This window comes from Onthophagus taurus, chromosome 6, assembly GCF_036711975.1.
Source record: "Onthophagus taurus isolate NC chromosome 6, IU_Otau_3.0, whole genome shotgun sequence".
NCBI classification, from domain to species: Eukaryota; Metazoa; Arthropoda; class Insecta; order Coleoptera; family Scarabaeidae; genus Onthophagus; species Onthophagus taurus.
Window position 1 is genome coordinate 16552499 of NC_091971.1, and position 16251 is coordinate 16568749.

Sequence of the window (16251 nt, forward strand, 5' to 3'; positions counted from 1 at the left end):
GATATTTAATATTTGATTCTCATCATCTGTATGTTGTTATCCACTTCAGCGTTCCCACTTCATATCATCCTAAAGCAGCTCTCACAATTATAAAGATATACAACCTCTGTGGCACTACAATTATGCCAATAATAATAATTGGGTAATAATTGTAATACAAGGACAGTAAGGATAAAATTTATTGGGCACAAGTTTGCAAATCTAGATAGCACCTATAAACAGCAGAGAGATCATCGTTAAGAGCAACCAATCGTATTAAACCCTTCAACCCATACAACCAATTCCTCTACGACCTCTCTAACATTACTCCCGTCGTCCATGGATGCCTATAATTCCTATCCACAAATTAGCTAGACACTTTCCAACTAATGTACCAGTACATTTTGATGTTAGGACGCGTTACAACTTCGTTGTATCTTCGTCGGTCTTCAGTATTTTCATCACAAATTTAGCAAAGTGCAAACGTTGAGATCCTCGCAATATGGCCAATTGCGAGGATGGACATAAAAAGTACCACAAGAATTATCTTTGATCGACGAAGACCTGTGGGTAGAAGTTCGATTGGGAGGTCGAAGAGACCATATGGAGGACGACCTAGAAAAGCTTGGAAATGACAGGGGCGAGGTGTATAAGTTTGGAAAAAACTGTTAACGCAAAAAATTTCTATGGAATTTTCTTGCTGTAAATTGATCTTACATCCTTAGTTTGCGCCGTCAAAATTATGAACAATATTGCCGCAACATTTTCATGTTAAACATTCAGATATAAATTTCGTCATCTATCGATAAACGTTTAGAAATATTGTTAATTTATCGTTTTAAAATTATTAAATTGTCTAAAAGTTGAGTACTATTGCTATTTCTAACAACATTTGAAAATTAATCTTCAAATCGCAAAGAAAATTGATTGATTTAAAAGTGTTTATCTCAAAAGACAAAAAATATTAATTCATAATTTCATAACAGTTTGTCAAAATCCGGATATATTGCGATTTGTTGAAAAAAAAGTAAATTGTTTACCCTTAAAAATGAGTTAACAATACAAACATTGTTGTTGTTAAAGTACTTAAATTGAGACGTTATCCACACAATCTCTTCCTGTTCAAAACACAAACTGTTCCTAATTTAGCTCCTCTTCCTACTTGCACCATTAACACAGTATTCTATACAAATTAGTCGTATGAATCGTTGTGATATTAAACAAAGAAATCTAATATCTTTAATAATTATGAGTGACTGTCAAACAACTTGAAATGAGTACAAAATCCGTTTTTGCTTTTCGACTGTCTAAATAAATATCTTTTCAAAACAAAACAACTCAGTTTTAAGAGCCGTTTCTATTTACATGTTAAGATAACTATTTTTGAAGTCAATCAAAATTTTTTAAACTTCACTTTTTTTGTTTAAGAAATCGTTAAAAATCTATTTCTTATACTATAGTTCTGAAAATTATAAAAATCGTTAAGAAAATCATTTAGCTATTGAAATAAAATTGTTAAAGTCAAAGAATGTCTAAAATCAGTTTCAAGGTTAACGATTTTTTATGGTCATTTATAAAAATAGGTTAAAAATTATCCGATTTATTGATAAAATTACGATCTTTCTAACGAAATAAGCCATATTTAAAAATATCATTTCATTTTTGAGATAAAAATTTTTTAAAAATTTGATTTTTTATTATTTCTATTCTTAACGCAACTTCTTGTATTCAAATTGTTGGATGAAATGTTTTACTAACTACTAATTTATGTTATCATCAACTGCTCCCAAAACTGTGTTAATTAAATATGAGTTTAATGATAATGACAATCAAGTATTTAAAAAGATATCAAAACCATGTCTTTGAACCTGAAACATTTGTTTTGTAGCGGTCACTGAAAACGTGATTTAGCTCGCAAGGGGAATGGCCTCACATATCTCGTTTTTAATGATTTTGTGTCGCACACCAACTTCACGAAACTCGAAAAATAATACCTAAACTCGAAGTCCATAATTAACTAATAATTGGAACAAATCTTGAGTGGTGGTAACCCTATTAAGATTCTAAGATATCGATTAAAAATATGACTCTCAAGCCCTTTTTTTAGTTTTGATAAAAATCCAATATTCCAAAAACCTTAGGAAAAATCTAATTTATAAGTAGTATTAAAAATTACCTTATAAACTCCTTCTGTCTCCATCGCGTCCATACCATAACAGTTTGATTCAAATCTAGCCGAAAATAAAAAATAAAATTCACTGAAATTTTCGTGGTGTAACAAAAAAAGAAACACAAATAATTTGTATTGATAATAATTATTTTATTTTATATTCCACATAGTAATAATACACTATATACACAACAATATTATCTCGCAACTATACATTTCACAGAAATAAACGAGAACCCCCGACGATAAATACACACGGCTCTTTGTACTCCTCGAAAGCAATCAAAAAAAAATAATAATAAGGTCCTCGTAATAACCACAGATCGGAACGAAACTCTCGGACATAAATTAATAATAATAAGAAAAAGGAACAATAATCGAGAAAACGATTAGACAAATAAGACCTCCTGTATATTATACTATGTACATTTTTTTTTCTGTAATACTGTCGCATATCTAAATACTCGCATCGGTAGAAAATATACCACTTCATGCATATAATATGCCTAAATAATTACTCGGTCAATAAATTACGTAATTTTTTTTTCTTCCCTATTTACATTATGTATAAGTAGTATAAATTAAAAAGGGTTAAGCTTCTTTGGTTACGAGTTGGTAAGGACGCGTCCTCTACATTAAAGTTGAAACGAAGTCATCTATCATTGGTGCCTTGACACGGGACTCACTGAAGAGCTGCTTTGTCTGGCCATTGGCATGTAAGGACTGTACCTTATCGAAGATTGGTAAACGGAGGGGAGTCGAAGGTCAGCGGAGGTACTTACGGACGTAGGACTTGGGGAACCTGAGGAACTAGGCGTGGAACTTGGAGGTGGAGTGATTTGTGGTCTCTGGGAAACGGGAAGAGCAAATCCCGGCGGTAAACTTCCGTTTAACGGCCAGGATTGATTGAAAAGATGAGCGGGCAAAACTCCGGGCGCCCTTTGACTCATATACATTTGTTGAGGCGATTGTCCTCCCAAGAACAAAGCATTTATTTGAGAATCAATCGGAGTATAAGGATTCCCACAAGCTCTACTCCACATTTGTAGGTGAGCTCTAGCCTTTTCCATCATCGCAGAAGAAAAGACTGAGCCGTTATTATTTTCTGGATCGATTCCGTCCGGGTAAAGTCTATGAAGCGATGACCTCGAAAAATGATCCATGAACAAACCATCCATGGGTTCCCTGTAATAAAAGAAACAAATCATTAACTTACATAGTGTGACGAAATTTTAAAATCCTAAGATTACAAGTTTAAGAAGATCAGAAGGAAGATGGACAGGCATGAAAAAAATTTCAAAAGGAGATAAAAAAATTAATATTTCCATAATAAAGAACTGACCGCTCGAGGATATCCGTAGATAATTATTAAGTTGAAGAAGGTTTTTGAAATAAAATGAAACCAAATGAAATTGTAAGAAAGTATTTAATACAGTAAAACTTAAATATAACGGACAAAATATTTTTAAGTCATATTATTAATTAATATTAACTAACACTAGATCTAGAATTAGAAACATTCGGGTTTAGTTGTCTTAAGAGACGAAGGGCTAAAGCCGAATGTTTCTAGTTCCAGGTCAAATGTTAGTTAGATCAAGTAGTTAATAAATAACGTAGTTATGTACATGAATTATGGTATAGCGGAAAGATATAATAGATCAATTATGGACATGTCTAGATGTTTATGAGAAAATTTTGGCCAGAGGTAGTATGCGCAGCTGCATATCATAAAAATAGAAGCCTGCTATTAAATATTTACGTCTATATGGAAGTCGAATTTTTGTTCGAAGACCAAAACAATTAAGAAGGTCTAAATGGGATAAAAAGGCTGATTTGGGAATTTTGCTGGGTTATACTGAAGTTGGGTATAGAGTTTTTGTAAATAACAGAATCATTGTAACTAGACATGTTGATGTTGTGGAGGAGAATGTTAAAAGTATAGGTTTAGATACAAACAGAACTGACAATGAATTTGAAAGTGATTCAGAAATACAAGATGAAATTACAGAAATTAAATTCGAAAATAAAATAATTAAACAAGAACAAAAAACGCCTCAAGAATTGAGAAGATCAAAGAAAGAAAAATGCCGGCTAGATATGATTATAGTTATGTTTATGTGAACTTTTGCAATGTTGAAAATCTATATAATTTTGAGGGGGCGATAAATAGTAATCAGGCAGAACAGTGGAAACTTGCTATGAATAAGGAAATGGAATGTTTGAAAATGTATAAAACTTGGAAAAAATGTCCAAGTTACCAATTATTGGTCAAAAAGCCGGAGAATAAAAAAAGTTTTGATGTTAAATGGGTTTATACAAAAAAGTCAAATAACATTTATAACGCCAGATTAGTTTTAAAAGGTTTTCAACAATCTGAAATTGTGGATGATTGATTTTTTTCACCAATAGCTAAAATGCAATCTTTAAAAATATTGTTATCATATTGTTGCCAGGAGAAATTAATTATAGAACAAATGGACGTAGACACTGCTTTCTGGAATGGTAGATTTTTTCAGAAATATATGTAAATCAAGCTAAAGGATTTGAGGATGGGACAGAGAGAGTTTGTATACTAGAAAAAGCATTATATGGGTTGAGAGAAAGTTTATGCTTTGTTTTGATGAATTTTTATGGGAGATAAAATTTATAAGGAATAAATGTGACTATTGTTACAACTACTTTTATACAACAAAAGAGACGAAGATGATATGATTTACTTAGTACTAATACTTGTGAAATCCTGATTGCAATGTAGACGCAGAGTGGAGATAGGCAGGAGATAATTTAGATAGAAAATCTACGTCAGGCTATGTAATGAGATTGTTTGGAAATTTGTTTGGAAAGTGTAGCTAAATCTTCAACCTTTGCCGAATATGTAGCCTTATCAGAAGCAGTAATCGAAATAAAACTAATAAAAAATATACTCGAAGTTTTTAACATTGACTTTAAGGCACCTATTAAGATATACGAACATAATTCGGGAACTTTATCTATTGCTAAATATGGAAATTTTACTAAAAAATTGGACTGCTTTATGCATCACTTGACTAAGCGACAAATAAATAATGTTGAGAAAAACGGGATTTTCGTTTTCATCTCTCTAAAAATATAAGACTTCTCAGAATAGACAGGCTCAAACTATTGAAAATTGTTTGGTGGCAGTCCATTTTTATCACAGAACACTGATGACAGCTATAACAAGCACAGAAGCCGCTTGGTCACTCGTATACAAGGTGTTTCTGTAAGTCGTAAATTTAATCACTAAAACTAGAGACAAAATGATGACGATTTGTGTAAAAATTTTTGAAGAAAATAATTTAGAGTTTGATTTTGCACTTTTAAACTGGTTTTTATTTTATATAGAATTTAAGTCTAACCAGTTTCGACCCTTGGCCATCTTCAGAGACTCTACAAATAGATCTCTACAAACTCTACAAACATCTCTCATGTTATCCATTTTACAAACAAGTTTCTTAATATTTCTTTTTGTTTTGTTAAAAAAATTCACATATCAAACTCGAAATCAGATTATTATTTACTAATTTACAAAAAATTAAAAAAGGTGTAAAATGAAATTAAGGACGAAGTGTTATCAGTTTACAAGTTAAAATTTAAGCACACTCTTTTTTAACAAAAGATATAATAAGAATCTTGGGAAAAATTCAAGAATCATCATGTGGCTTAAAAATCAACGATTTTTTTTAATCAATGTGAAATGATCCAAAAAACACGTTAAAAATAAAAAGAAAGTGCGGGAAAGTGACTAATACTAGATTAACTTCAGTTATAAAACTTCTATTATATGATAACTAACTTCAGGTTTAAAATGTCAACCTCAATTTTGACATATTTGTAATTTTCATTAAAAATCCTTTAAAATGAGTATAAACACGACATATTTGTCTTCAATGTTAATGAAGTTATGGTCAACTTCCGGTTAAGAATGTCAACGTCAATTTTGACATATTTGTAGTCGTCGTCAAAAATGAGTCCAAACATATATACGTTTAATTTCAACATTACTCGAAATATAAGCAACTTCCGGTTTGAAAAGTCAATGTAATTTTGACATATTCGTAATTATTAAATGTCTTAATATTTGTCACAAAAACAAAAATTATCAATAATAAAAAAAAAATTAAGGTTGGTATTAATATTTAAAAATTAAATTGCTATTTTCATTGTTGCTAATTTAGGGTTTAATGTTTTTTGTTCTAATTTTTTTGTTTTTTGAGATAAGTGTGTCATTTTTGGACTTATTTTAAAAGTATTTTAACGAAGATGACAAATATGTCAAAATTGACGTTGACGTTTCAAAACGGAAGTGATTGTATTTCAATTAATGTAAGTTAAATATGTCGAGTTTGGACTCATTTTAAAGGATTTTTTATAAAGTTGACAAATGTGATTTTATGGATGTGCAAAAAAACTGTTTGTTTAGAACATTCTGTGGTATCGTGTGATGACTGTAATTCGGGCATGAATGAATGAAATCAGTTTCTGCTTTCTATTTTCCAATATTTCATCATTATTTTTGATGAAAATCGCCTTTTTTCGCTTCTACTTAACAATATTTCTTTAGCTAACAATAAATTTTCTTTTAGTTAAAAAAATTAACAGTCAATGACTTACTGCCGTTATTTTTTGACAAATAGTCACTAAAAACTGAAAACATATATTCCCTTATCAAGATATACTACAGTGGATAAAAATTACTTAAAATATACGCAAAAACCAGAATTTTTACTAATCTTTTGTCAATTTATTTTGGGGTATATCATACCCCACCACAAAGGTTGTATGCAAAAAACCCACCACACTGTCGTAAGTATATCAAAGGACATCTAATAATAATGTTTTTGGTCCCCGAAAATATGGCTAAATCTATGAATATCACGTTTTCATCATAAACACTTGACGGTAAAGTTTATATATGTATATATTTTTTATACATTTTTTACACATTTTTGTTAATTTAACATTGCTCTCTCTTTTTTATATAAGCCTTTAGTCGTGCCTGAAGAAGGAAACTGTTGGTTTCCGAAACAATTTGTAGCACCGATATATAAATAAAATCAAACATTTTCATTGCTAAAGTATTTTAGGTCTTTCGGTGTTCTGCATTTTTTCTAAGATAAGTTACACCTTTACCTATCAGACAGCATGAAAATCTCTAAAGTCCGTTACTACCATCTTTTAGTTAAATTTGTCTTATAGATAAACCCATCTACTAGCTAATCATAGCGCCTAAAATAGCCGTAACCGTAGTAATAATCCCTTAGATAGCTTAACCGGAAGATGGTAGTAACGAGCCTTAAAACGATAAAATGTCGCTTAGTCAAGTGATGTATAACGCGGTCCAATTCTAAGCATATTGAAGTGCATTTTCATTTTGCAAATTAATGTTATGTGGAAGGAATCATAGATATAATTAAAGTAGATTCAAATAGAAACCTAGCAGATATTTCTACAAAATCAATGAGCAAAGATAAATTTGTAAAACTAAGAAAATGTTGAGTTTAGTGCTAGGTAGCGCTAGTTAGCACAATATCGCTATATTGTATATTTAGTGAACTAAAACTAGTATACAACAATCAAATGCTGAATAACAACTAAAAGTAGAACTAACACTAGCATTACAACTAACACTAGGCCTAGAACTAGAAGCATTCTGGTTTAGTCGTCTTAAGAGACGTACGGCTAAACCCGAATGTTTCTAGTTCTAGGTCTAAGGTTAGTTCTAGTGACAGTGCTCAATAGTGCTAGTTAGCACTAGATATCGCTATGTTGTATATTTTTAGTGGACTAAAACTAGAACTAATACTAGACCTAGAACCCGAAACTTTCTAATTCTAGGTCTTCTTAGGTTAGTTCTAGTTTTAATTGTAATTCAGCGCTGACGTCACGAACGGCCCTTCGAGCTATGTACCTATTCCCCAGATGTAGCAGCCCTCTTCAAATTATTCATATAACCCTTACCGTAGCTATTTAATTGGTTTCGATTTTGAGCCATCTTCAGGGATGGCAAATTCTAGGTTTAGTTGAAATGTTATGCAGCGCTAGATTATTGTGTATTTTTATTGAACTGAAAGTAGAATCATTCGGCTTTAGCCGTCTTAAGAGACGTACGGCTAAACCCGAATGTTTCTAGTTCTAGATCTAAGGTTAGTTCTAGTGACAGTGCCAAATAGCGCTAGTTAGCACTAGATATCGCTATGTTCTATATTTTTAGTGAACTAAAACTAGACCTTGAATTTTATTTGTTATTCAGAATTAGAGTGTTGTATAATTTTGATTGAACTAACTACTTAGTTTTACTACATAAGAAAGTATCGAATGTTTTTAAAACATGTTTGTTTGAGTAACACTGTTTTAATAAGTGACAGGGCCGGAGGCAACCGCCTGTTCGCATTTTGTCGCCTCCGTTTCGGGCAAATCATAGGCAGCGAACTGGCTGGTAGTGGGGGAATCGACTTTTACATGGAGTGGGGAACGCGGGGGATACTGAAAGCCGGGGGAGACCGTGAAAACAATCAATAATATTGAGATGGAACGATCGCGGCGCGGTGAGCCGATAATGAGAGGCCTGAGAGCCACGCCCCACGCCACGGGCCGCCACCAGAGGTCGCCCCGACGTCCGTTCACCAGCCGCCCTAATTACAGGCAGAGCCGCCCCTGTCCTACCCTTCAAGAAAATGATCAGGAAAACAGTTTTCGAAACGATTTTAGATAATTATATCAAAATAGCTTTATAAATCAAAAAAATTTAATAGTAAATACAACGTACATAAATTTGAAATTATTTCGAGGATGGTGGGAAGATATTTTTTTATCATTTGTAATTTGCATTTATCCGCGAAATTTGAACGTGCAAAAAGCGATAAGCAATAACTCACGGAAGATGTTCTTCACAAAAGGGCCGCCGCTTAAAAGTGGCGGGGGGAAGAAGCCCCATCGAGTCGGATAGAATTTAATTTACGCGTTTCAATCTGTACGCGGTGTTGGTTGGGCGTGGCGAAGGGAGCCGCTCTGTAATTTCAGACAATCCTTGTCTTCTTGACGATGGCTTGATGATATAATGAAGCCGACGTATTTTCTCACACCTCAGGTAGGCCTCCGGCCAGATCCGGACGAGCCTCATCGCTCGTCATACAAAATTTCCCTCATCCCAACTCCTTCATTAGATCATTAAGCGCAAAATCCCTTTTAACTCGAAACTGTTTATTAACTCTTAAGAGACAAAAACTGGTCTAAAAACTTTAAAGGTTAGAAATAAACAAAAACACATAGTTAAGCAAATTAATTAAAAAATAAAGTATTTTAAGTATCTTTAGGAGATAATTGAATATTGCAAAACTTAATTTATTGATATTTATCCTTAAACATTTGAAGCAAAAGATCAAAACCCAACCCAACCACAACAACAACAGATGCTCGAAAGACTGCGAAGGAATCGGCTACTGCTACCGTACGGTTTTATTGGTCATAAACGACGCGGCAATAACTCGAAAGGTAATTACTTGGAGAGATCGAGTGAGCCGGGAAATGAGTGGACGTTAGTGGGGGTTAAAAAAACTTGTAAAAATAAATAAAAAGAAATATACCTATCAAAGTCGGTCAACCTCGACGAATCACGAAAACCCTTAGCGAAAGGATTCGAATCTATCTTCAACTTGGTTATCAGCTGATTCTGGTAGGCCGTTACGGCTGTGAAGACGGTCTCGGGAAAGATGAACGTCCTGTATTGTTCTTGTTCCAAGTCAGTTATTGGACCGGAATGTTCTCGCCATTTTACGATGTGTATTCGAGGTTGATATCGATGCATAGAGTTTAACACAATCTGGAAAGAAAAATTAGTTTAATACTTTGCAATTTTTTCTTTTTTTATTGAATACCAAGTTTGTTCGTTACAAGGTGTCACATTTATGCATTAATTAGTTCATTTTACTTATTGCTACCTGCATAAAATACGACGTTATGAAGCAATAATTAATATCACTTTGAGTTCTTCTTCCGGGAAGACATCTGCTTTTAACTTTTAACTGTTACTTACTAACTAGAACGAAAACGAACGTTTTCTGTTTAAGTCAAATTGTTGATTAAAAATGTTTGGAATTTGGAACATCATGTATATAACAATTAGAATTAACACTCTGTTTGTTATAATAAACAGTTTTGGTGTGAACATACGAATACATATTGAAGTCGATTACTGAAAGTTCGTGAGAGTATTTCTTGCGATCGAAGGGCGTCGTGACGCCGGTTCGCGATCACGGTAGGCGCGCCTGCGTTCGCTTGTTCGTCGGTAAAGCGGGGCTCCCCCGCAGTTCGCCCGTTGCCTGGCAACCTGCCCGTAACTCCAAGTGGCGTTAATGATTGGCGGTACCGCGACTTACAATGGCTGCCACGTCGGCACGCGATAAACACGACGCCCGCGACGAGAGGGGGCGCCAACGACGCCCGCGACCGCCTTCGATCCAAAACGCTAAATCCATTTTATCAATTCCTTCAGATCGTCTTAGAATCACACCGTTCTTTCAAATTTAACATTTATCCAATGCGATACGTCAAGATTGATGATTCTAATTGCAGTTTTATTTGAATATATGTAATTGATTGTAATATAATCGTGTTGTGAGATGGTGGTTTTAAGGAGAGACGGGGGAAAGAGGGTTGTAAAAAGGGCCGGTGGTGTGCACGGTGCGCATTTAAAACATTCCCGAGTCGATCACGTCAGCGGTGAATGGGGCCCCCGACGGGCCGGGCCTGTGTATAAACGCTCATATTTCAATCTCCGTGAAATGGATTTTAAACGAGTCCCTTGTTAGGCCGTAGGTGAGAAATTCGTTGTCGCGCGGTCGCCCGCCGCGCAGCGCCGTCTGATTAAGCGCTGTTTCTTCGATGGCCTGCTCGACCCCCCGACTCAACCCGGACACACACTTCCATAATCGTAACTCCACAATTTTAAAGAGACATCTCTTTGGTTTCATTCAATATCACCAAATACAGGGTGTATCAGGTATGAGTTGAAAAAATTTGTGGGGTTAGGTCCCCTTTTTGTGAATAAAAAATTCTTATAACACAATGTCCTATTCTTTGTCCTTCTTAAGATATGATACGTTAAGGGTTCACAAGTTTGAGTACTACTGGTTAATGAATTATACTAAGCAGGCTTTGCTTATGTATTGCTTTAATTTGACACATAAAAGTCATTTTTGAGACATTTTTTTAGAGGTTCTTTACTTTATACGAATAAATTTATCACTTCTGTTTTATCACTTTTTAATGTGAAAATTTACAAAAATTGGGGTTTTAATAAATAAACTTGTTTTAATTAAAAACAACAAAATTACAAACCTAGACAAATAACAAATTTTGAAAATTATTGGAAATTATTCATATTTTCCCTTACACTTTCAAAGACATTTTCAATTCGTAAACGTAAATTCGCAAGATCTTCAATTTCATCGCTGTACACTAGAGATTTTACGTAGCCCCAGAAGAAAAAGTTCATCATATTTAAATCTGGGCTTCGCGCGGGCCAATTTATAGGACCCTGACTCCCTCCAACGACCGGACATTGTTGAATTTAAGTTGATTTACGTTGATTTATGCGTCATCATGCATAAAGATGAAATTACTTCTGTATTATCTGGTATAATATCTTGTAGGTGTTGTAAATATGCATCTCCATTTAAACGGTTTGCTACAAAATACAGACCCAACAAAACGTCACCAATAATAGCTGCCCAAACATATACAGAAATCTAATGTTGAAACCGCCGTTGTTGTATAGAATGTGGATTTTCATAACTGCAGATATGATTATTGTGGTGATCCTTGGCGACTGAAACACTCCTCATCCGTCCACATAATTTTATTAATGAGCTAACCATTCACAAAACTTAACTCTTGGAGAAATAATCTGCCGGAGGATAATCTAACTCTTGAACTTTTGTAAGATGGAATGGATACAACAAATTATGATGTAAAATTCTCCAAACAGACATATGGGATGTATTTAAGATTTTGCTGATTTTCCAGGTACTCACAGAAGGATTGTTTTCAATACGTTCCAAAATTTCATCTTCATGAGTGATATCTTTTTGAGGACCGCGATCTTCCATTTTGGGTTGTAACTGACCAGTTTCTCGAAGTCTTTGAACTACATTAATAAACGTTTGTACATTTGGCAACCGGCGGTTATGAAATTGCACAGAATATTGTAGTCTTGCAGCATTAGCGCTGAAATCGCATTGACCATACAGCAGGACCATATCAGTGTATTCATTGTTGGTATACAACATTATTAAGAGATAAAATGTTGTTATGTGTCAAATTAAAGCAATACATAAGCAAAGCCTGCTTAGTAGAATTCGTTAACCAGTAGTACTCAAACTTGTGAACCTTTAATTTTATCGTATCATATCTTAAGAAGGACAAAGCATGGGACATTGTATTATAAGAACTTTTTATTCAGAAAGAGGAGACCTATAACCCCTCAATTTTTTTCTACTCATACCTGATACATCCTGTATATTGTATACAACAGTAAAATCTCGATATAACGAACATCGGATATAACGAACAAAAAATTTTTATGTCATACTATTAACATTATCTGATACATCAGCATATTTAAACTTAAATGTTAACACTCAAAGATAGAATCCAACTCGGGTTATTCCCAACTTGCTCTATTCCATGGTCATAGATAAACTCGAGGTATTCCCCGAGCTGTGTATACGATGTATAAATCAAGGACGGTAGTAGTTTTAATTGAAAATCAGCGCAAGATTGTTATACATCGGTTGTCTTTCAACTGATAATCTTCATGAATTTGTTTTTCTTCGTTAGTTTGAGGGTGTGTCAAATGTCTGAAATATAGCCAATAACTTCGCCATTTGTAGTTTTAAAGAAAAATAAAATATTTCAAATAAAAATTCTTTATTAATTGTGGCGCATTTTTTGGCTATGTTGCTATGCTGCTTGTTTACATTGTTCTTTGTTTCGTTGCTATGGCAACCAACATTATTATTTTAAATGGGATGCATATGTTTTTTTGCACATTTTAATAGCGATGAATATATCAAATCATATGGTTGCATAAGAAAAAAATCGAGAAAAAATGCGTTCTTGAAAATATTAAATCACCAAATTACAATCAAAGCGGGCGTCGAAATAACGCCGGTGCAGCTTTAAATGTCAAAAAATTGACAATTTAAACAAATATAGCACAATTAAGCGAACGACAAAGAATCCAAATATTAATAATGTATGGGTAACACACTCAACGTAGTAACAACAAACAAATTTTACGCAACAAAGTAAATTGAAGATAGAATTTACATATGTTCGCGCCTGAAAGTATACACCCTGCTTGTTGCATCTAAAAGTAAATTAATAAGTTATTATAATAGTTTACTGTGAAGGGTCTTTCAGATTTCACTTCAATGAGCTCCCGTTTAAGTTTGTATTCGTTGACGTCGATTTCCTGAAGATGACTGTCATACAGTCGAAACCGGTAGAAATCTAATTTTTATACAATAAATATCATCGTTTAAGTGCAATTTTTAGTTTCTTTAATTCACACGATGATAAGGAAAATACACAACTCCAATTGTTCTTTAAAACCACAAATGGCGAAGTTATTGGCTATATTCCAGACATTTGACTCACCCTGTATATTTTTATTCTTCTGTCTTCTTCGATGTGGCTCAGGCATTCGATAAAGTTTGGTATGAGGAACTCAAATACAAACCGAATAAAGTCTTGCCCAAACAGTATTAACAACTGCTAGACTCGTAAATATCAGAACGAACCTTTAGAATAAAGCAAAAAGATGCTTATTCAGATTTAAAAGAAATTAATGCAGGCACGCTTCAAATACTAAATTAGAAAACGATACTATTGCTACTTTTGCTGATGACACGACCATCCTGGCCATAGACAATAATCATGAAGAAGCAGCAAATAGACTACAGACATTAATTAATAAAATAAATGACTGGACAAAAAATGAAGAATTTCCTTAAATAAGAATAAATGGGTACATGTTAATTTTACAAACAAAAGGGAGCAATATGTACCAATCAGAGTAGATGATGAACAGATACCATATACGAACACAGCAAAATATCTGAGATCAACCTAAGATGCAAAATTTCGCTGGCAGGCTTATATCAAAAAGAAACGGTAAGAGCTCAGAAACAGATAGAAGAAAATGAACTGGATGTTGGGGAAGAAATCCATTCTGTCAACATAATATATAATAAATTGCTTATATACAGAGTGAGTTATTAGTATCCCGGCGGACGATAGTTGCTAAACCGTTTGAGAAAGAGAAAAATGTTTGACTCACCACTTTCTATAACGTAAAATTATTTTCACTTATACAGGAAACTAAAATTTAGTTACTTTTGATGTTTTTCAAATGGCTTTTTCTTCAGTTTTTTTAAATGGAACACCCTGTATATTGTGTGCTGGTTGAATTACCCATCAAGTTACCTTTAATTAATGATAAGTATGTCATATATCTAACTTTAGTAGTTTTCCTGATATTTAGAATTTAAAGAATTATGTATGATAAAATATGCGTTATTGTACTTAATATTATATTTTGTCTATTTTTATCCGTTTTTTTTGTTCTTCCTTTTATTACTTGATTAATATTTTATAATGTAAAATAATTTTGCCGTCATATACCAAATTTTAATGCGACTTGGTACTTTATGAGATTTAAAAAGATGTAAGTAATAAAATATGCAATTGTTCTGCCATATGCATATGTTAAGAGATACCTCAAGATCTTTTATACAGCGCATTAATGCTTGTAGAAAGCTTTATAAACACCCTGTAACGGAACACCTTGTATACGTGAAAACAATTTTACGTAATAGAAAGTGATGAGTCAAACAACTTTTGTATAAAATATTTTTTTGTTTTTCAAATGGTTTAGTAACTATCGACCGCCGGGATATGAATAACTCACCCTGTATAAACAGATCCTGAAACCGATATGGCCATATGAGATTCAAGGGAGAAATGCCAGCAAAAGCAATACCCAAATCATCCAGAGATTCCAGAATAAAGTGTTAAGGAACATCGTTGATGCACCCTGATACTTTCGAAGTAGTGTATCCACCGGGACCTGGAGAAGGACACCGTCAGCTAGACGATCAACAAATTTGCCAAGAGCCATGCACAACGGTTCTTAGATCACGTGAGTATTGAAGCCATCCAGCTCCTCAACAATACCATCCAAACAAGAAGACTCAAGAAAAGGAAACCTTTTGATCTAGTTGTTTGAGTGCTGCTTGTTTAGTGCTGGTGTTTATTTTTATTAGTACAATCTAAGGAAGTTCTACCGAGTAAGACCCCTAATTTTAAGATACTCATAGTAAATTAGGTTGGAATAACATTTTTCATTGATCGTATTAATGATCACAATAATAATGAAACATTAGGGTTTTATAATAAAAAAAAAGTATATATTTTTATTAAACAAAAAGTAGACCCGAATGTTACTAGTTCTAAGTCTAGTGTTAGTTCTAGTGACAGTGCTAAATAGCACTACTTAGCACTAGATATCGCTATGTTGTATATTTTTAGTGAAGTAGAACTAACACTAGATCTAGAAATAGATAGTTTCGCTAAACTCCAAACAAGTTTTAAACAAGCTATGACGTCATCGCCATTTTTTTTGAAACAGCAATCCCTCATTTTTGTTATGGAATATTCAGGCACGTTCAGCCGGTGTCAACTATTGAGTTGCTATATTAGCAGTCGCGGCTGAACGATACGCTAAATAAGCGCTGTTACGCAGCAGTTTAGTAAATATCTCAGCGTAAGTAATCTGCGCTTAGTTTGTCAGCGGTTGTGAAATTCTAGGTTAGGATTAACATTTTTTGTTTCTCCCCACTAATTTTGAAAACTGAAATAACTGTATAAAATGAAATGAGCCTTAAAATCAAGATCATCATCCACTATCTCTTGTAATGACACAAAATTTTTAAAAATATTATTGTTGGCCATAGTTTTGGGTTATGCAGAACCGCTAATTCTCAATTGCTTGTTCAGCCGATTTCGTCCCGCTGTATTAA

The 16251-nt window shown here is 33.5% G+C and overlaps 1 protein-coding gene across 1 annotated transcript in view; it reads right to left on the reverse strand.

Annotated features, from left to right (window-relative positions):
* Nucleotides 1-2721: 2721 nt before the first annotated feature.
* Nucleotides 2722-16251, reverse strand: part of LOC111414341 (T-box transcription factor TBX20-like) — a 65769-nt gene continuing 52239 nt past the window's right edge. Inside the window, exons 4-5 of the mRNA XM_023045651.2 lie at nt 9754-9989; nt 2722-3334 (exon numbers count right to left, since the gene is read on the reverse strand). Of these exons, the coding sequence (XP_022901419.1) occupies nt 2809-3334; nt 9754-9989 (762 nt within the window). The 3' untranslated portion in view covers nt 2722-2808. The remainder of the gene's footprint in view (nt 3335-9753; nt 9990-16251) is intronic.